At 39.0% G+C, this 18,749-nt stretch overlaps 3 protein-coding genes across 9 annotated transcripts; all 3 read left to right on the top strand.

Annotated features, from left to right (window-relative positions):
• Nucleotides 1–257: 257 nt before the first annotated feature.
• On the top strand, nt 258–8,684 carry usp48 (ubiquitin specific peptidase 48). Of its 2 annotated transcripts, none has more exons than XM_077726202.1 (27): nt 258–989; nt 1,334–1,454; nt 1,562–1,703; nt 1,952–2,079; nt 2,175–2,299; nt 2,419–2,527; nt 2,720–2,853; nt 2,944–3,029; nt 3,215–3,394; nt 3,544–3,681; nt 3,818–3,970; nt 4,196–4,396; nt 4,479–4,590; nt 4,706–4,848; nt 5,252–5,320; nt 5,410–5,534; nt 5,767–5,889; nt 5,958–6,019; nt 6,166–6,276; nt 6,537–6,667; nt 6,960–7,066; nt 7,147–7,254; nt 7,355–7,537; nt 7,661–7,786; nt 7,907–7,955; nt 8,037–8,063; nt 8,145–8,684. In XM_077726202.1, the coding sequence occupies exons 1-27, from the start codon at nt 856–858 to the stop codon at nt 8,165–8,167; spliced, it is 3,150 nt and encodes a 1,049-aa protein (XP_077582328.1). In that variant the 5' UTR covers nt 258–855; the 3' UTR covers nt 8,168–8,684. The 2 variants fall into 2 exon arrangements, with proteins under 2 accessions (XP_077582328.1, XP_077582327.1); XM_077726201.1 differs by having other exon boundaries at nt 7,147–7,263.
• Nucleotides 8,685–9,162: 478 nt separating this feature from the next.
• On the top strand, nt 9,163–14,424 carry zbtb40 (zinc finger and BTB domain containing 40). Of its 3 annotated transcripts, none has more exons than XM_077726204.1 (12): nt 9,163–9,316; nt 10,064–10,224; nt 10,381–10,787; nt 10,957–11,171; nt 11,256–11,466; nt 11,561–11,908; nt 12,102–12,308; nt 12,487–12,651; nt 12,730–12,944; nt 13,036–13,192; nt 13,323–13,543; nt 13,929–14,424. In XM_077726204.1, exons 2-12 carry the CDS (start codon nt 10,073–10,075, stop codon nt 14,139–14,141), a joined length of 2,511 nt encoding a protein of 836 aa, XP_077582330.1. In that variant the 5' UTR covers nt 9,163–9,316; nt 10,064–10,072; the 3' UTR covers nt 14,142–14,424. The 3 variants fall into 3 exon arrangements, with proteins under 3 accessions (XP_077582330.1, XP_077582331.1, XP_077582329.1); XM_077726205.1 differs by lacking the exon at nt 9,163–9,316 and adding an exon at nt 9,327–9,677 and having other exon boundaries at nt 10,381–10,685; XM_077726203.1 differs by lacking the exon at nt 9,163–9,316 and adding an exon at nt 9,327–9,677.
• Nucleotides 14,425–14,625: 201 nt separating this feature from the next.
• Nucleotides 14,626–18,749, top strand: LOC144203024 (uncharacterized). 4 transcript variants are annotated; one of them, XM_077726210.1, is made up of 7 exons: nt 14,828–14,880; nt 15,072–15,128; nt 15,783–15,813; nt 15,950–16,007; nt 16,555–16,694; nt 16,775–16,970; nt 17,124–18,749. In XM_077726210.1, the coding sequence occupies exons 5-7, from the start codon at nt 16,590–16,592 to the stop codon at nt 18,215–18,217; spliced, it is 1,395 nt and encodes a 464-aa protein (XP_077582336.1). In that variant the 5' UTR covers nt 14,828–14,880; nt 15,072–15,128; nt 15,783–15,813; nt 15,950–16,007; nt 16,555–16,589; the 3' UTR covers nt 18,218–18,749. The 4 variants fall into 4 exon arrangements, with proteins under 4 accessions (XP_077582333.1, XP_077582334.1, XP_077582336.1 ...); XM_077726208.1 differs by lacking the exons at nt 15,783–15,813; nt 15,950–16,007 and having other exon boundaries at nt 14,802–14,880; XM_077726207.1 differs by lacking the exons at nt 15,072–15,128; nt 15,783–15,813; nt 15,950–16,007 and having other exon boundaries at nt 14,626–14,880.

Raw genomic sequence — 18,749 nt, 5'->3', positions numbered from 1 at the left:
AGCCAATTTTTGGTAAAAAAGGCAATTGATCTCGAATAATATTAATAATAATATTAATGATCATGTTGGTGATGATAATAATAATGTTGATTGATCGTTTACTAATTGTTAAAAAATGATATTAAAGTGAGGGTTTTGAAATGTGACGGACAGACAGACAGTAGTAATGCGTTTTGAGAACGTATAGGGGCGCCAATGCTACATCAAGCTGGTTTATGGAAAAAAGCAGACGAAGAAGAACTAGTACCAGCTTCCTCTTCCCCCTGCTTATAGCAACAGGACTGGCGCCTACGTCATATATTGACGCCGGGCGCAATTTAGTTTAGTAGTAATATTTAAATCCTGACACAAGAGCGCTAAATCTGAAATAAAATTTAATAAAATGTGAAATCACACTAACCGATAGATGACGCAAGGTTCGATAGTACTTGTCTTTATCTCAAAACTCGGTAGCTGTTTGGAATACGAAGGGGTAAACAAACAAGGTCGGGGTGGACTATGCTACATTTTAGCAAGTAGCCAATATTAGGAAAAGCAGGGTAGTTGATGCTTATTGTATCTTATTTCATTAGCTATTTATTGTGATATGTCGATGCGACGTGGTGAGTTAAATATTTATGTGGAAAAAATAAGTCTCCTTTGCCATCATAAATTAGATCGCATCACAGCTCTAACTGCGACAGGCTGCTTCTGAAGTAATTAGACTAAACGCAGGCAATGACCTGCTAGTTCTGTATTTAGCTTGTGTTAGCCGCTCCTGTTAGCATTCCTTGAAGTAGTGTGCCCTTTCTCATTATATTGTAGTTTGTACGTACACGCGTTTGATACATTTTCGCAACCTTAAACTTCAGGACTATGACGCCGCGCTTACAATTGGAGAAAGCGGCTTGGCGTTGGGTTGAATCTGTAAAACCTGAAGAAATCAGCCAGGAGCATATCGAGCTAGCATACCGCATCAATCTCCCGGCCTGCAAGAGAGGAAACTGCAGGTAGGACAAGAACTGTCTGTTATATTCGATTGTGACCCAATGCAATTGATGCGCATTTTATCACCCACTAGTGTGTTTTCTTTGATGTAAAAAGTCACTCAAATCCTGCGCATCAGCTGCATAGTCTTTGTCTTGGGCCGTGCAATGTGACATAACCGTCAAATGACATCAATAAACATCACCCGAGTCCGTAAGAATGTCCAATATTTAAGATTTTATTCATGTGTATATTCCCCAATAACGATTTGACCTGAAGCATCTTTAAAACTTGTGTCAGCATTGTTAACCTGTCACACTATGTAGTCGTTCCTTTACTTAACGTTCAGTTTCATGGGACTTTTCAGGAGGAACTGCAAAGGCAATCCTAACTGCCTTGTTGGCATTGGTGAGCAGACTTGGCTTGGAGACATTGATGAAACTACTTTCCATAATATTGATGACCCAAATTCAGAGCGTAGAGATAAGGTACAATACTAATGTTAATGTCATAAAATGAAGTGCTATGTGCACTGTTAAGATTACATACTGCTATTTATACTGCGTTAAATGTATGTATGTCTCTCTTTATACAGAACACATTTGTTGGTTTGACCAATCTGGGAGCAACGTGTTACGTCAATACCTTTTTGCAAGTGTGGTTCCACAACCTAGAGTTACGGAGAAGCCTCTATCAATGCTACAATTCCCGTGCACAGGAACATAACACAGAGTCGGGTAAAAGACTAGATATACTGTGTTCAAAGATTGCATTACTCTTTCTAACATGCATTTGAAAGACTGATTTATTTATGAATGCAAACATCATCAATTACTTTTCAAACCCCAAACAAGGAAAAAGTAATGGTCGATCAAATTCCAGAAGGATTTTTTTTCTACTAGCATAACACTTGTGTGATGTTTTCTGATTGTTGGCAATTATGCACAGGGTATGTATACTCTGACAAAAATTTGATTTGTTTCAGATTATGAACCACAGTCCATTTGTGAGCATCTGCAGTACTTGTTTGCACTTCTACAAAACAGCAACAGAAAGTACATTGATCCTTCTGGGTTGGTTAAAGCTCTTGGCCTAGACACTGGGCAGCAGCAAGTAAGAGACTGAAACTGTCAATCAATTCCCTTTAATACCACTAGGAAAGTGTTGCTCAGGCCACAAAGTATTAAAGTCCATCTTTTCTCTCTCAGGATGCTCAGGAGTTTTCAAAGCTCTTTTTGTCCTTGTTGGAGGACACGTTATCCAAGCAGAAAAGCCTCACTCTGCAAAATGTTATACAGCAGCAATTCTGTGGACAATTCTCCTATGTAACTGTGTAAGCAAAACAACTTGCTAAATGTCATTACTTTAGCATACAGCTAGCTTCTCCTGAAAATCCAGAAAAAAATACACTTATTTACATAATTTTGCAGTGACCTTTTTCTTATTTTCCAGCTGTAACCAATGTGGGCGATCGTCTGCACGGCCCTCCAGATTCTACGAACTTGAATTGAACATTCAGGGCCACAAAAATCTTGCAGATTGTGTTACAGAGTTTCTAAAGGTAGGTTGTGGTAACAGTACATTTAATTTCCTTAGTTGTATGTTTACCGACAATACACATGATTTTGAATCAATCACATGGTCTCCAACCTTTCTATTTCAACAATTACCCTTTTTTTGTTGTTGCTAATTTAGACTGAATATACGTACAAAGTCACAAAAATCAGAAAATAACTCTATGACCAATATTCAGGAAGAAAAACTGGATGGAGACAACCGTTACCTCTGCGAAATCTGTCAAAGCAAACAGAGTGCTACTCGGAGGATAAGATTGCACAATCTCCCGCCCACCCTTAACCTGCAACTCATGCGCTTCGTCTTTGACAGGTTTGTCCGAGATAAAACTAAGACATGCATGCAGCAGTGTTTATTTGGTAGTTACCTGATTAGTTACACATTTCCTGCTGTAATCTACAGACAAACTGGCCACAAGAAGAAACTCAACACCTACATTAGTTTTCCTGAGCAACTCGACATGGCCCCATTTTTTGAAGTAACAAAAGGTATTACCATTTTTTGTTTTGTTTCATATGCAGTACTTTTCTTGAATAAAGTTATGGATGGATGGACAGATCGATCTATGCTCATTAATATATCTGTAAAAACTCACGCCTACCTTTTGCATATTGTTCGTCCATTTTTCAAATACTTTTGGACTAATATGTATGTTTTGTGTTTGGTCTCCTAGATCAAAAGTGTGTGTATGAACTGAGTGCAGTACTGATCCATCGTGGCATCAGTGCCTACTCAGGACACTATATCGCCCATGTGAAAGACGCTCATACTAGCGACTGGTACAAATTCAATGATGAAGAAATTGAAAAGATGGAAGGCAAGAAGTTGCAGTTGGGTACAGAAGATGATTTTGGTAAGCAGTAGTACTTTACAAGGATTCAGCATATTGGTTCCCAACCAGCAGCCTATTGATTACTTTTATTGTCTGAAGGAAAATGTACATTATTAACCATAATATACTGTATTCACTTCATTCTTTGTCCCTTTTGTGGTGCTTCTCAGCTGAAGCAGTGAAGTCTCAGACCAGAAAACCCAAGTGCAGTAAAGGCTACCACTGCTCCAGAAATGCCTACATGTTGGTGTATAAGATCCAGGAAGAAGAGAGCTTAAATTCCTCCAAGACCATAGTTCAAGTGCCTGGTGGGTTTGAATTTGAACTCTCAATTTTAATCAATGAATGTAAAAACTATATAATTCCTGATTCAATTTGAAGTCAATCATCTCGTCTGCTTGTGTGTGTACTTTTGTTTTTGTGACCACTTTGATGACTCACAAGAGTTCCTTCAGAGGCTGGTGGACCAAGACAACCATAAATTTGAGGAATGGTGCATTGAAATGTCAGACATGAGGAAACAGAGTGTTGACAAGGGCAAAGCAAAGCATGAGGAAGTGAAGGAACTATACGAGCTTTTACCTGCTCGGGATGACGGTTAGTAAATACATTGCATGACTAGCAAAATTATTGTTTAATAGATATGTAAACCAATTAGAGTTGAGTAATTAACAAGCACCACTTGCTATTAAGAGAAAGGGAGGCAACACGGTGTGAGTTCCCTGGGGTGGTGACCATCATTTGAGGAAATTTCAGCCAAAGAAATTGAAAGGTGATATATTTATTTTATGTTCAATGTTTTTTTTTCCTCCTTACCCCCAGGCGAGCCTTTCGAGTTTATACCACTAGATTGGTTGAAGAAGTGGTTGGATGACTCAACTGCCATAAAGAAAATTGATAACACACGCTTCCTGTGTTCTCATGGCAAACTGCATCCAGACAAGGTGGGCGATGTCAAGAGGATTTCTAAGAATGCTGGGCAGGTCCTCTATGAGCGCTATGGTGGGGGCCCAAGACTTGATGGTATGAAAGACAGAAAAAATACACTAGATGTATGTTGGAAAAGCACCTTGATAACACATTTTGCATCCATCTTAAACTGCAGGCTCCACTCTGTGCCGAGACTGTGTGGGACAGCGATGCAGGGTGCTACGTCTTAAGAATCAACTGAATGAAGACTACAAGGAAGTCTCCAATCTGGTCAAACGTACAGTCAGGTATTTGCTCATGAGTATAGGTACAGTTATTAATTAATTTAATCTTCTTTATGATCATATGGAAACTAAAAGTTCCCTTTTAAATTTTTCCCCTTGTGCATTTCTACTCTGTCAGTGGTGAAGGTTACTGGGTAGGAAAAGCTTCTCTGCGCAGTTGGAGGCAGTTGGCTTTGAAACTATTGGAGAAGGATGAACATGAAATCAAACCAAGTAATGGTGAGAGCAATGGGAAGGAAGAACATTCTGACAACCACCAAGGTAAGAAGAGTGAATACTATTTGTTGTTTGTGACTTAGTGGAAAAAGTGATACCTTCTCGTCCTTTTGAAGCTGATTACACTATTCCATGGATTCATATATTTTTCCATTGTGAATGACATTCAAGATGCTTCATGATAAATGAAAATCTATGAAGAATAGGCCGTATTTTTCTTAGATATTTTAACTCTTCCTACTGCATAATACCAATAGAAAATGCATAGGTTGAATGAAGGTATTATTTTTGTGCACTTGGCATTGTCATTTTCAACTTCCAATTTGTAATATGTGAAATGGCATGAATTCTGGTTCTAAAATGTAGCAATGTGCAATGAATTAAATTAACAATTTGTATTTTATAATGCCGCTTTGAGTTTCAACATTGACTAATTTTCTGCTTAAAGACGGGGAGCTCTCAGAGGGTAACGAGGATGAGATGAAGACTTTTAATGAGGACATTGTCTGCACTCACGGCAAGTTCACATTTGGCTTTTTTAATTTACATGTACAAACTCTCAGTGTGATGTGGTTTAACAAATGGGAATTGTTGTTACTACACCAGGAGGTTTGAGTATTCTGGATACCGAACGCAAGCTGGTATCTTCTGAAGTTTGGACCAAGCTCAGGGAATACTTTCCAGAAGCCCTAGAATTCACCCAAAACCAAATTCCCTGTACGCAGTGTCTGGTAAGGAGATACTTTCTGATTGCTTTTATTTTATTTTATTCAATTATTTTTACCTTTTTTAAAAATGTCTTTTATTCCATGTTTAGCAGGGATGTGTGATGTTATGATCACAACTACCGGCAGTGTTAAATTGTGACAAAAGATGTGCGATCAAATAAAACAGCTGCGTGTGTTTAATTGGTCACAAAGGTGTGCAGTAGAATCCCAAATGTATATATACCTGTGTGTTCAGACATTGGAACAGGAAGAAAAGGACAATGAGGCTGTGAGTAAGATGATGGCGCTGGACCAGAAAAACCAGCTCCTCAATCTTTTCCATGAAAAGAACCGGCCAACTCTCACCAAGTGGCCTCAGGTGATAATAACCGTGTTAGACTGCTGGACATGTTTACATCATAAATGTTTTGTGATTTTTCTTTCCAGGACACAGATGTCCTTTACATTGTCCCTCTGTTTTTTGTGGATGAGTGGAGAAAATTCATCAGGTATGATTTCTTAACATTTTCCATCCTTTATACTATACATTTTAGATTTACTTTCATTGTCTACATGTAATTGTCAGAGGAAACTGGGTCAGGGTTAGCCTTAATAATTTTGCATATGGAAGACCTGTTTGTTTTTGTTTTTATAGGAGACCCACAAAATCTTCCCCAGTGTCTAGTGTGGGCAACAGCCTCCTGGTTTGTCCTCATGGGGGTTTCATGTTTACCTATGATTCCCTAATTAATGGAGATGCACAACAGTGAGTGGTGCTAATTTCATTAACTGTAGTATGACGTTAACTGCACGCTGTTATAAAGCAAATGGTTTTGGTTAAAGTGTGCATATCCAGTTGCAATGGAATCTCAGGTTTTGTTGGTGGTGGGACAAAAGCTTTTGCTTGAATTTTGATTGCTATATTATTTTTCATGCTAAGCTAGTTGTAAGTGCAAAAACATTTTAAAATGTGAGTAACTTGAAGGTGGGCTCAGACACTGATTTGTTTTTTTTCTGTCTCCACAGCATTTCTCTGCTCTGGCCCAGTGAATGGGAAATAATCCGGAAACTCTTTATTGTGGACCAACCCATCTCCATCCACTGCTTTAAACAGACCACTCCCACGGGTCCCTCCATGAGTTATACCACTCAGCCTGGTAAGCATACCAATCTAGAAAAAATGTGTCATCTGGGAAACAAGCATGCAAACATGTTTTGGGAAAATATAGTTTATTTACAGATAACTATTTATGCACAAGTGAACAGAAATACGCTTTTTACACATGATGGGAACCATTTAGCAGAAACAATAAGAATTCTCTAATATGATATACGTCTAATTTTTGCACTGATCGGACAAAAGGGGACCTTTATCATTGCTTTGGAAAGTTTAGTTTACTATCACGAATTCACAGGGATTTACAGGCCTATTTGTGCTTATGCATTCAGATCTCTGCTGGGACTGCAGAGAAGGCTTCCTTTTCCAGCAACAGAAAGACCTTAGAGAGTACACGCAAGCCACAATTTACATTCGAAAAATCCTCGATGAAAAAAGGGTATGGCAAACCCATATATTTGAATTACATCTGACTTTTTAATGCACATAAACACTAAATTTGTGTTGTGTTTTGAATAGATGATTAAAGAAACTGTTCCAGAGATGAATGCCAGCAGTTCTGAGGCAGAAGAAGAGAAAGAGGAGCAACCAAAGGTCATTGGAGAGACAGATCCAGATTTCGGCCAGGTAGACCAGGTCTAAGATCTTTTATTTTTACTAGATGCAATAGCAATAACAACTGCAGCACCACTACAATATAATTACATTAGGCATGTTTATTTTCCAGTCAGAAGATGGTGCAAAAAGGCTTAAACTAAATGACGGAAGCGCCGCAGAAGGAGTACCTTTTCTAGAAACCAACACAACAAAATTTGGTGAAATAAGGAGAAGCACTCGACACCGGAAACTCAGAGGGGAAAAAGCACTCATTGTTTCGGCTAATCAGACTCTCAAAGAGCTGAAGATTCAGGTAAAGCCACCTGCAACACATCATTTCAATTTTCTAGTTTTATAATTTGTGGGCTAAAACATTTTTCACCAGTGAAGTAACATACAAACTGTTTTTTTCTCTCCTGCTTTGCTCACGCCTCAGATAATGCACGCCTTCTCTGTGGCACCATTTGACCAAAACCTCTCCATTAATGGAAAAAGTCTAACAGACGATTCAGCGACTTTGGGCAGTTTGGGTGTCATCCCAGAGAGTATAATTTCTCTAAAGGTAAGCAGCACACAATCGTTTGTTTTTATGCTTTTCTGTTGGTGCTTAGTTTGTGCTCCACATGATATTTCATATTCGTAATCCAATTTAAAAACTTTTAATACTACTGTCTTGCCTCAGGCTGATGAGCCAATAGCTGACTTTGCAGCAATGGATGACGTCTATCAAGGTGCGTATAATTTTGTAAGAAGTGTGTGAGTTTTAAACCGAGACATGTTGTTAACACTGTTGATTAATAATTATTTTATAGTGGGAATGCCTGAAGAGGGGTTTAAAGGTAAATATTTTCCACATAATGTCCATACATTAAAATGTAAATTTTCTTTTTAGATGTATTTTTTAATTATACTTTTTTTAGGCACTGGACTTCTTGGGCATTGAGGACAATCTGAGCCATAATGACATTTGGCTTTGGAAAAAGGATGATTGAACTCATGAATTGTCTTTGTATTTAAAAAAGTGCTATAAATGTTTCAATAGCCATTATTGAATGGTGCCTGATATTTTTTTCCCCCCTGCGTTATGTCCAGCTATCATTTTTGTTTTGTTTTTGGACTCGTGCTGCACTTCTGCCTGGCTGCAGTTAAAGATGGTTAAGTGGATATCATGGCCCTTTTTATTTAGATTTTGTCTTTTGGCATTGTAAATTAAGGAAAACTATTCAATGTTGTATTGCAAGATGTGGAAATGTATATCCTCACATGAAATCCGGGTGTATGATGTCAAATGCACAATTATGTAAAAATATTTCATTTTACCTCAGTACTATGTATAGCAGTTTTTTCCTACTGAAATGTAAGCAATGCGAACCTTATTGATTGAGCGTTTGAAACTGATTGCAAGCAGTGATATATGCTGTTATTTCTTATTGACTTTAAAGTTATTTTTAAAAACTTTCTATACTTTATTCACAATTGCACTTTGTTCCAACTTCATGACAAATCAGATACCTGCATTTTCTTAGATTGGCACATTGCCTTGACCAATTTATATGCTAATTTAAATGGGCCAGTTTTCACAGTTTAAATGGTGGGGGCTGTTTTAAAAAAAAAAGGTCTCTATGGTAGTTATGTATTTTCCCCCCGAAAAAGGACAAGATGAGGTGACTGAGTCTTACTCATTCATTTTCTGAACCACTTTATCATCATCATTATGATCATGGGGGGTGCTGGAGCCTATCCCAGCTGACTCCAGCATATTGAATCAGTCATAAGTGAAGTTAACCCTGTTTATTGTGCACGGATGGTGTTGAAAAACCAAACCATATGATACGCGTTTAAAGGTGAAATGTATATAAAATAAACGACCATATAAGAAAATCGCGATTAATTTTAAATTCAAATGATGATGATCAGATTAACGTTATTTCATCCACGTTAGTCGCGCAAATTAACGTAGGCGGAAATGTCGTCACCCGACTTGTATCTATTGTCGCCATGTTTAAAAATTGCCAAGGTTTGTTATTGCGTGTTTCGGATTTGTCCAGCAACGATGTTTAAATAAAGATCCGGATCGTTTGAATTTTACAAGGTAACGACCACAACAGTGAGAGAAGTCGCTATGGTGCTTGGGCAGTTTTGTCGAGTTTAAAGTGGTCTTCTCTCACGCCATTAACATTGGTTGCTCAGTTAGCATCCGTGGCCGTATTTAGTTTACAATTCATCTGGGGGGTTTAAAAACAAAACAAAAAACGCTCGGTGCTTTAGATCGGTGCACTAGAATAGATGTGGCTCTTAACAAAACACTGTTCTGTCTATTTGGATGAATATGCATAGAAAATATGGTCTTAAAACTGGTCACCAGATCGTTACAGCGAGCCTTAATTCGCGGTTTTGCAGCCGCCCTGCAACCCTACCTATTCAAATAAATTGGACGTCCATCGCCGTCAATGGTAATGAATCCACTTACTGCGATCCGTCCCAGTTCAAAATTGTTTTCCTTAATTGTAGTTTGTCGCCATCAAAAAAAGGAAAACGTCCAAACTACTCTTGCAAAATAATTTCAATTAAAAATTATTGTTGCTAATAACATTTTAGGTTTTTTTACCCAGTAATATTCATTATTTGTTTGTGTGTTTGTTGTTCTCTATTGCCCTCAAAGGCAGCGATTAAATTGATCTTTATAGTCTATTTTTTTGCGTAGATTCCTCTCAACATTAATCTATTACTAGGTTTGACCACAAGATTAGTAAAAATCATATTACATGCAGTTCACGTGTTAAAAATGTAAAGCAATGTTGTCTACACTTAAGTTAAAGGGACCCTTCTTCCTTTCCAGTGTTGCAAAATGATTGAGCTCCCGAACTACAGCAGTCAGCTCATGCATCAACTGTGGGCCCTGCGGAAGGAAGGCCACCTTTGTGACTGCACTGTTCTAGTTGGAGACAATTCCCACCGTGCACATAAACTAGTGCTGGCAGCCTCCAGTATGCTTTTCAGGTACAGTGATCATTTCATGTGGATAATCATGACCAAATATTCGGATGCTAATTTTCTTGCATTTTGTGTACTGGTGCATTTTTTGAAACACTTATCTGTAATATACATGATGAAGGTAGCCATACTTTTAAGAAGAAATTGCCTCTCTCCCTTTAGATCACTGCTGGATCTTTCTGATACGGTCTCCATCGATACCAATTTGGTATCTTCACAGGAGTTCAGCTGTCTTCTGGACATGGTCTACACTGGAAAACTACCTCTCGGAAAACATAACGTTACCCGCATTATTGCCGCTGCGGACAACCTGCAGATGTTTGACGTAGCTGTGAGCTTTAAGAGTGTCCTTGCCAATGTTATCAACCAGCAGTCCTCGGGATCCACTTCCTCCATGCAAACCCAAGCCCTCAAACCAGTCATGAAAGTGTGCAACCCTGAAGTTTCTGTTGATTCACCCAATAAAGGTGGGCACCAAGTGAAGGATATGTCAGATAAGAATGAATATGAAGATACAAACCAAAATGCAGAGGAACCTCCATGTAAAAAAGTGTGTTCAGAATCCTCAGGTCAGTTCTTAATGTTTGCATGATCACCATTTATTTAGAAACCCATTGTCTCTGTGATATAAATGAACAATGTAGAGCAAAACTTTCCCCATAGCCACCTATCAAGATATGAAAAATGGAGTTCTTAGTTGACAATCATAAGATTATGTGTGATTATGTCTGTGCTCAGACCCTGAAAAAAGGGAACCAAGTGAAAGTGCAGTCGAGGAAAATAATTCAACAACCAGCACGCCTCAAAGTCTATTGGAGGAAGAAAATGCAGCAAACAAGTCTACTTGTTTGGAGCTCACTTCCCGACTCACCGAGCAACTCAACAGTGTTTCAGATGTTGTAGATCTGTTAAAGCAATCAGCTGACAGCGCTCTAGATGAACAGGAAAGAGATGTATATGCCCTTAGTTTATTCCCAACATGGTGAAAAAATAACAAGGTAATATTCTTGACACTAAATATTTTTTTCCTCCGTCAGTTGGTGTACAACTGCTGTAAAGAAGCTGATCAAAGCTCAATAGTGAAGAAGCTGTTGGACCAAGTGGAGACAGGACTTGTTAGTGAGCAAGGTCTTCTGAAACTGCTCCACACTGTCCAACAGAAAGCGCCTTCTCAAGTGGAGACATTGGAAAAGAATACACTTGAGGAAGATGGACACCAGAGTGAAGGAAATGAAGCAGAATTATTGTGTGAGTTGACACCACAAGCACATAAATGCATCTAAAGAGGAAAGAAAACATGTCACGTTGGTGATTAGGTTCATGACTTGTGTTGACTTCACAGCTGATCCAGAACAAGAGACGAGCAGCATAACAGAAGTCAAATTGGATCAAAGCAACGAAAAGGAGTCTGACGTGGAAGATAAAGATGAATACTCTCCAAACTCAAAGTCCTACTGCTGTTGCTGGTGTAAGAAGAAATTTACTTACAAGTGTCGATTTCTGGCGCACACAAAGCGTTGCCCATTGTCCAAGGAGTGCCGGGTGCAGTGTCCACAATGCCCTGTAAAGCTGTCCAACCAGAGGGCTTTGCAGGGCCATTTGAACGAGGCTCACCCAGATGCTGCTGTGGACAAGAAGAAAAAGAAGGTAGCCTGTGAATTTTGTGGCCGCACCTTCGCACACCCATCAGGTCAGTAGCCAGAAGTAATATATTAGATTTTTTTCCTGGTATATTCAGAATAACCCTTAGTTGCATTACATTTATTATTATGCAATTTTTCACTCGTGTTTATCAAAATCCACTGGTCAAATGAGACGCTGCAGTCAATAGAAGTTTTAGGAGGAAAAAAAACACAGTTTTGTGTTCCTGTCATATTTTCCAGGGTTGATTTACCACAAACGAACGGAGCATTTCGACGAGAAGCCGTATGCCTGCGAGACTTGCGGCGCCAAGTTCCCCGCCACTTCCTCCTTGAAGAATCATATGCGACTGCACACGGGAGAGAAACCCTACCAATGCAAACACTGTGATATGAGCTTTGCTGTGGCTGCGGCGCTAGCTTACCACACCAAGAAAAAGCACTCTGAGGGTGAGGCATCAACACGGCAACCCGAGTCGTCATGCCGTTTTCAAATCGTGAATGCTCCTTGTGTTAATTAGAGATTGGATTAACCGAGAGGTTACACTCGAGATCCCATGTTGTAATGCAAATGTACGACATTTTAAATACTATTTAATGATCAACTCAATTTTGCCATTTGTTTTAGGCAAGATGTACGTATGTCAGTATTGCAAAGCCGTCTTCGCCCAATCCATCGAGCTCACACGGCACGTGCGGACACACACTGGCGATAAGCCCTACGTTTGTCGAGAATGCGGAAAAGGCCACAGCCAAGCCAGCGGCTTAACTACCCACCTGCAGACCTCGCACAGTACGAAAACCCACAAACCCGAATGAAGTATGGCTTCTGTGAATGTATTGTACAAAGTTTTCTCCTGCCCTTCGCCAGATATGTCACAACCCCTCAACTGCCAAAAGTGTTGCCTCACCTTCCAGTCTGTAGAGGAGATTCAGAAGCACATGGAGGAAATCCACCTCAAAGGTTCCCATAAGTGTCCAACCTGCAGCAAGGTTTTCAGCTGTGCCTCGCTGCTTGAAAAACACAAGTCCGTACACACAGGAATGAAGCCCTTTGTCTGCACAATTTGCCAAAAGTCTTACCAGGTATGATCGGTTTGTCACACAGGTTATTGTTTTATTACATACATGACTTGGTAATGACTTGCGTCTCAATGTAACTCTTGTGTTGCCATAGCAACTGTCTGGGCTTTGGTACCATAACAGAACCAATCACCCTGAGGTGTATGCTAACCAAACACGGCAACTGAAGACCCTAGTCCAGTGTGATGTCTGCTTCAGATTCTTCCCTTGTGTTTCCAGCCTGGCCAAACACATAGAAATCATGCATAATGGTACCAAATGAATTATTGGATAATATATAACATTACAATACATGGCATTGGAAAATGGTGGCAGTGACGCAGCTTCACCAAAAAAAAACAACTTTTTTTTTCACTCTTTTTTTCTAACATTTGTTCTTAGGTTCTGCAACATCTAGTGTGCATTGTCCACAATGTAACGTGGCGTTCGGGAGGCCAGAAGAGTTGCTAGAACATGTCTGCAGTCAACACCCGGAAAGCGGCAACAGTTTTATCTGCCCCCTCTGTTCCAAGATCAGCATATCTCACGAGCAGTTGCAAGAACACATCCTTCTTTGCCACATGGAAAGCCAGGGGATAAAGGATGGAACCAAGAATGAGCAGGCATCTAGTCTCATTTTGCTTTATAAATCTCAAATAGGAGTAGACTTAAACAATAAAAAGATCTACATGAAATATTTCAATATATATTTGGGCATGACCAAATTCAATGTCCACACAGAGAAAAACAAAGCAATGAAGCAATTTTCTAGATGGACTGAATTTTATTCAAACATTAACATATGGCATCAAAATTATTTTATATTTTAGTCCTTCATAAAAATGGCTATTGACCCTTTTTACCTTTGGATTAAATTTACAATTGCATAAAAGTGATGTTCATACTATGCATTTCACTGAGCTTCTGGGAAAACTCAATACATGCTATTAAAATATATATATATTTTTTTCTTTTTTATACTAAAATCTATTTCTTTTTCCCTTTTAGATGATCACTGTGCATGAAGCAGATGGCGAAGCAGCAGAGTCAACCGCCTCTGGCGATCAAACGCAGCCTGCTGTGACCCAGCAGGTGTTACTGGCTTTGACTGGAGAAGAGGAAGGCGGAACCCCAGTAGAGGTGCTGGAGGTCAACATGTATGATCTACTAGACAATTCAGTAACTACATTGGTTTGTGAAGAAAAAACATCAGAGTTCTAGCAACATTCTGTTTGTGAATCGCCAAACAATCCTACTACCAAAGTCACCACCTTTTGAAATGGATTAATGGGTTGACTCTAAAATGGTTTTATCAAAAAATATATAGTATTATATAAAAAACATGAATTAGTAAAAACAAAAACAAAGTTAGGATCACAATTTAGTTGTAACAACAAACCAATAATTATTCCTGCTTATTCTGAGCCCCCAAAGAAAGATTAAAATGTTTTAATAGTGTTATTGTAATATTCTGTAAAGGAAATAAATGGGAAATGCACTTTTATTTGCGCTATGGTTTTCTATCGCCAAGCTTTAAAGTAGAAAGACAAAGAAAACATGGATAGTTTTATCTTAGAAACATTCAGGGCACAAGGAAAACATGGTTTTGGCTTGCGTGAGGATACCTGAGAACCCGAAGAAAACCCAACACATGTATGAAATAAATGTTAACATTCTCTAGTTTACCCAGAAAACCTTTGGAACCAACTCAGCTCTGGAATTGTGGCTAGAGATTGGTACAAAAGCATGGCAGTAGAGAACAACACTACCCTACATTATGCGGTAGAGCTTACCTGAGGCTTATTGCCATGACAACGCGTCTTTAAAGAGCACTCTGATTGGCTAACAGTTTAGCCCCTGTAAAAAAAAAAAGTTGTTTCTGCAGGTGAGCACAGACGAACTCCGAGGAGCACTTTCGCACGAAAGAACGACAAAATCATGGCGCATAAACGACTTAAAGGTAAGACATTTATGATCAATATTAAAAATTATAAAATAATAACTTTACACTTTAATATTTTGTAACCTCATTTCAGACCTTAAGACAAAAATGTTTCAGTTTTATTTATATATCAAAATATATTCTAACATTTTTTATTAGCCATGTATTTGGTGTATGTTTTGATTAAGGAGGTCATTGCTTGTGTTTAGTTTAATCCTCTTTTAATCGTATTGGAGATGTAGACACTCGGCAGCTACACGCTACAGGTAAGGACAAATGAAAACAATATTAAATTGGCATGACGTTAATTGGTTAAGTTGTTGTTTTTGGTGTACTCTGATCTTCATAGTATCACATCTCTTGTTAGTTAATACTAGAAACCTCATAGCAAACATGACATAATTGCATATCATAATCGTTTTAGATAAGCTCAATTTAAAATAATGTTTAAATTTCCCTATGATAAAGGCCTACTCTGTTTCCTATTTTATAACAAGTTGCATTTTTTTACATGTCTGATCTGACAACCTCAGACAAGTTGGGCACATTTTAAACAAGACACTTTTAAAAATATATATATTTAATTAGTTAATTTATTGAATGAATTACGGCCCGAAATGAGTTGGTAATATTTTTTTCCTGCAAACATAGAACTACACTACGAAAAACACAAAAAAACATGTATTTAGTTGTAATCAAAGAATTGGGGATTTAGAAAAAAAATCCAATATGATTTTCTGATTATCTTTATGTGGTGTATTTCTTAAGAGGGATTTTTCTTGACTAATTAACAGGAAAACTTCAGGACCTAACACTAACTAAAGTTTGTTATGTCACCTTACCTATTTAGCAGTGTAGATGACACATACAATCAGTTATTTCAATCTATTACATTCTAATTATTGCCTTTGTCTTGTCAGGATCACCCATATTGGCAAATTCAGTACATCAGTAAGTTTTTGTGGCAAATGTGTTATCATTGATCCATACGATAGCGTCAAAAGTCATCATTCATCTGTAGGCCACTTATTTGCATAAGCTCTGCGTGCCATTTTAAAAATGTTATCTTGCGTCCACATCCTGACAGGTGGAGGTCACTTAGTGTGAACAATGAAGTGCAGTCTTTTCCATCCCAGCATCTCAAAGTAGGCAAAATCAGAAAGGACAAATGTTCTTTTGTGTTAGTCTGCTCGCAATGTTAGTAGTGTTATCGTGGATTCAGTGGTAATATAATACAGGTTGTGTGGAGGGCGGTGAATGTGATCCTGCTGAGGACGATTAGGAGCAGTATGTGGTCTGTAATCTGAGTCACATGCCAGTTTAGATGCTGCTTTGTCACACACACCCGACTACAATGCACCGTCATTCCCCTTACAAGTTAGTGAGTAATTCATTAATTCATTTTTTTACAGTCTCAATTATAATGTAACACATTTTTTTCTGCTGGGTCATTTTTCCCAGCAATCATTTTCCCACATGGTCTGAGACTGCTGACTTGGGTAATAAGCACATACAAGGAAAATAGTACATAAAAAACAAAGAATGTCCCAAATATTGGGAACCTATAAATTGAGGGTAAATAGTTTTTTTGTTGTTTATATATATTTAGTGTAGAGCAATGTCAAACTAACATATCTTCACAAAAATATGAGGAAAAATATGTATACGTGTCACCACTATTTGCCATTTCAGAGTGAGAGCCATTTTGGGGCCTCGACGTTGATACAATGCCAAAAAGTGATACTTGGCTATATGGGACTGGACTGGAAACGTTAGCTGGCATGGAAAATGCGAGCAGCTGTGACAGCGTTGTCAGTGGACTTTCTGCTTTTGTAAGTTTTGTCTTTTTTTTCTTCTTCTTTGAAGCTGAATAAAAAAGACGGCTCAAATGTGACATTATGTTCCATTACAGAGTGATGATAGTCTGGAGCACTTGTCTGCCGAAGAAAAAGCCTGCCTCATGTTTTTGGAGGAAACCATCGAGTCACTGGACACCGAGGATGAGCGCGAGATCTCCAATAAAGAAATGGGACTCTTGCCAACTCCGAGCACCCTGGCTTCCAGATTGGCGGACCTGTCAGCCTCCATGAGTAAAACCAAGCTCAGTGGTGAGCTAATCTACCTGGCGACAAATGCAGATTTAGCACTGAAGTCGCTAGTAACACACACCAGTAAAAACCAGTGCATTTTTGTAAAACCTGCAGCTCCAAGTTTCACCACGGTTATGTCCGCCTGTGCTAACAAATATAATTGTCTTACAGGTCTGCGAAAGCACAACTCAATGGAAACAATCAGGGAAAAAGTGGAGCATAAACACATACAGAACTATCTTGTACCAACGCCTTTTGTTCTGGCAAGCAACTCTCATCAATCTAAACCAAACCCAAAACCAGGTATCCATTTAAAGAAGAAGTCAGTTTCATTTACCACCAACTCTAGCCAGAAGCCTACTGATCCTCATGTTACTTTTGAGCTTAACGGTCTGATGCCATCTACAACCAAACCTAAAGACAGTTTCATAAAAAACGGTGAAAGAGGACCTTTATCCTACGATGCACTTGTTTATCTACGAAGGAGTGCTTCCACAAAGAAAACACCTTTATGTCCTACCGTGGATCACACCATAGACTTGGTAAAACCCTCTTCGATCATCACAGAAGATCCAAATCACATAAATGTGGCCAGGCCTGACAAATCTGTCACACTGGCTGACAAGTTTAGGACAGTACCGCCACCTGTTGCACCAAAACCCAAAAGGGTTCCTTCAAATGTCTCTGTGAAGATAGAAAAAGAAGATGGCCTGGCCTCAAACTCATCATACAACATTAAAAACACAACAGACCCTAAAATCGTGAGACAAGAAGCTCTGAAAAAGCTTGGTCTCCTTAAAGACCAAGAATGTAAAACTCCACAAGCTCCCCAAGAGGAGCTCCCCAAGTCCAATTTACCTGTGGTAAATGGATTTTTAAAAAGTCGGATGAACATTAATCCGTCAAGAAGCCCCTCTTTTTGCCAAGCTTCGGTCGCCCCGGAGCCCCGAAACAAGGCATTGCATAGCAGTGCTAGTTTCCACCACAACTCACGGTGCCCCCAACAGCCTATGTCACTATCTCATCCAGAACAACACAACAGGTTAAAGGCCGGAGATCTGCAGCAATGCCATAGCCTCACTAACAATGGAAATGAGAGTACTCGTCCAGAACAGCGACTCAAAACAGCCACAGAGGATCGGGCAGTTACCCCAAAAGCCTCAAACCCTGTGACGTACACAGTGATGATGGTGCCGGGAATGGATGCCGACAGAAAAGAGGCTCTCAGGAAGTTGGGGCTCCTGAGAGACGAGCCACACCAATAAGCAGTGAAGATGGCTTCCGTAGGGTTTTATAATAAGGTTTAAAAGAGGCAGCTCTTCCCTTCCTAGGTTATTTCATGCAGTCCCCCCAACCCCTCACATTTGCAGCTAAAATATGATTATAGAGCACTTGAGGTGTCGGTCGCTAGCAAATGAGTTTAAACATTGCTTGAAAAATTCAGCAATCTCGCAAGTGCCTCAGTTTGGATGTGGTTCTTTGAATGTTTGTTACGCGCCTCTTATTTAAATGTCTTGATTTCAATTATTTTTAACTGATGACAGAAGCATCAGTTTTCAGCAATTTTTATAATTGTGGGCCTTAAAAAATTCCAAGAAAATCAGAGTAGAAACCACTAGACACACTTGGAAACTAGTTTATTAATTGTTCATGATAATTCTTCTGAAACATCAAATACAAATTCAGCCTTTTCTGCCTTTAATTGTAAGCAATGGTGGATAAATGCTCCAATTTTGCCCGATTGTCGTTACATGTTTCGTCTTGGACTGATTAGTAATAAAGGCAATTCGTACCTTT

This window comes from Stigmatopora nigra, chromosome 10, assembly GCF_051989575.1.
Source record: "Stigmatopora nigra isolate UIUO_SnigA chromosome 10, RoL_Snig_1.1, whole genome shotgun sequence".
NCBI lineage: Eukaryota > Metazoa > Chordata > Actinopteri > Syngnathiformes > Syngnathidae > Stigmatopora > Stigmatopora nigra.
This window is presented reverse-complemented; position numbering and strand designations above follow the sequence as displayed.

Bases quoted from the DNA above. Each gene is read 5' to 3' on its own strand.
- LOC144203024 (XM_077726207.1), top strand. From the start codon at position 16,590: ATGCCAAAAAGTGATACTTGGCTATATGGGACTGGACTGGAAACGTTA. The intron at 16,695-16,774 runs GTAAGTTTTGTC...GTTCCATTACAG, and splicing joins TCAGTGGACTTTCTGCTTTT to AGTGATGATAGTCTGGAGCA. The intron at 16,971-17,123 runs GTGAGCTAATCT...ATTGTCTTACAG, and splicing joins GAGTAAAACCAAGCTCAGTG to GTCTGCGAAAGCACAACTCA.
- usp48 (XM_077726201.1), top strand. From the start codon at position 856: ATGACGCCGCGCTTACAATTGGAGAAAGCGGCTTGGCGTTGGGTTGAA. The intron at 3,682-3,817 runs GTGGGTTTGAAT...ATGACTCACAAG, and splicing joins GACCATAGTTCAAGTGCCTG to AGTTCCTTCAGAGGCTGGTG. The intron at 7,538-7,660 runs GTAAAGCCACCT...CTCACGCCTCAG, and splicing joins TCAAAGAGCTGAAGATTCAG to ATAATGCACGCCTTCTCTGT.
- zbtb40 (XM_077726203.1), top strand. The intron at 12,309-12,486 runs GTGAGGCATCAA...CATTTGTTTTAG, and splicing joins CAAGAAAAAGCACTCTGAGG to GCAAGATGTACGTATGTCAG. The intron at 13,544-13,928 runs GCATCTAGTCTC...TTTCCCTTTTAG, and splicing joins ATGGAACCAAGAATGAGCAG to ATGATCACTGTGCATGAAGC.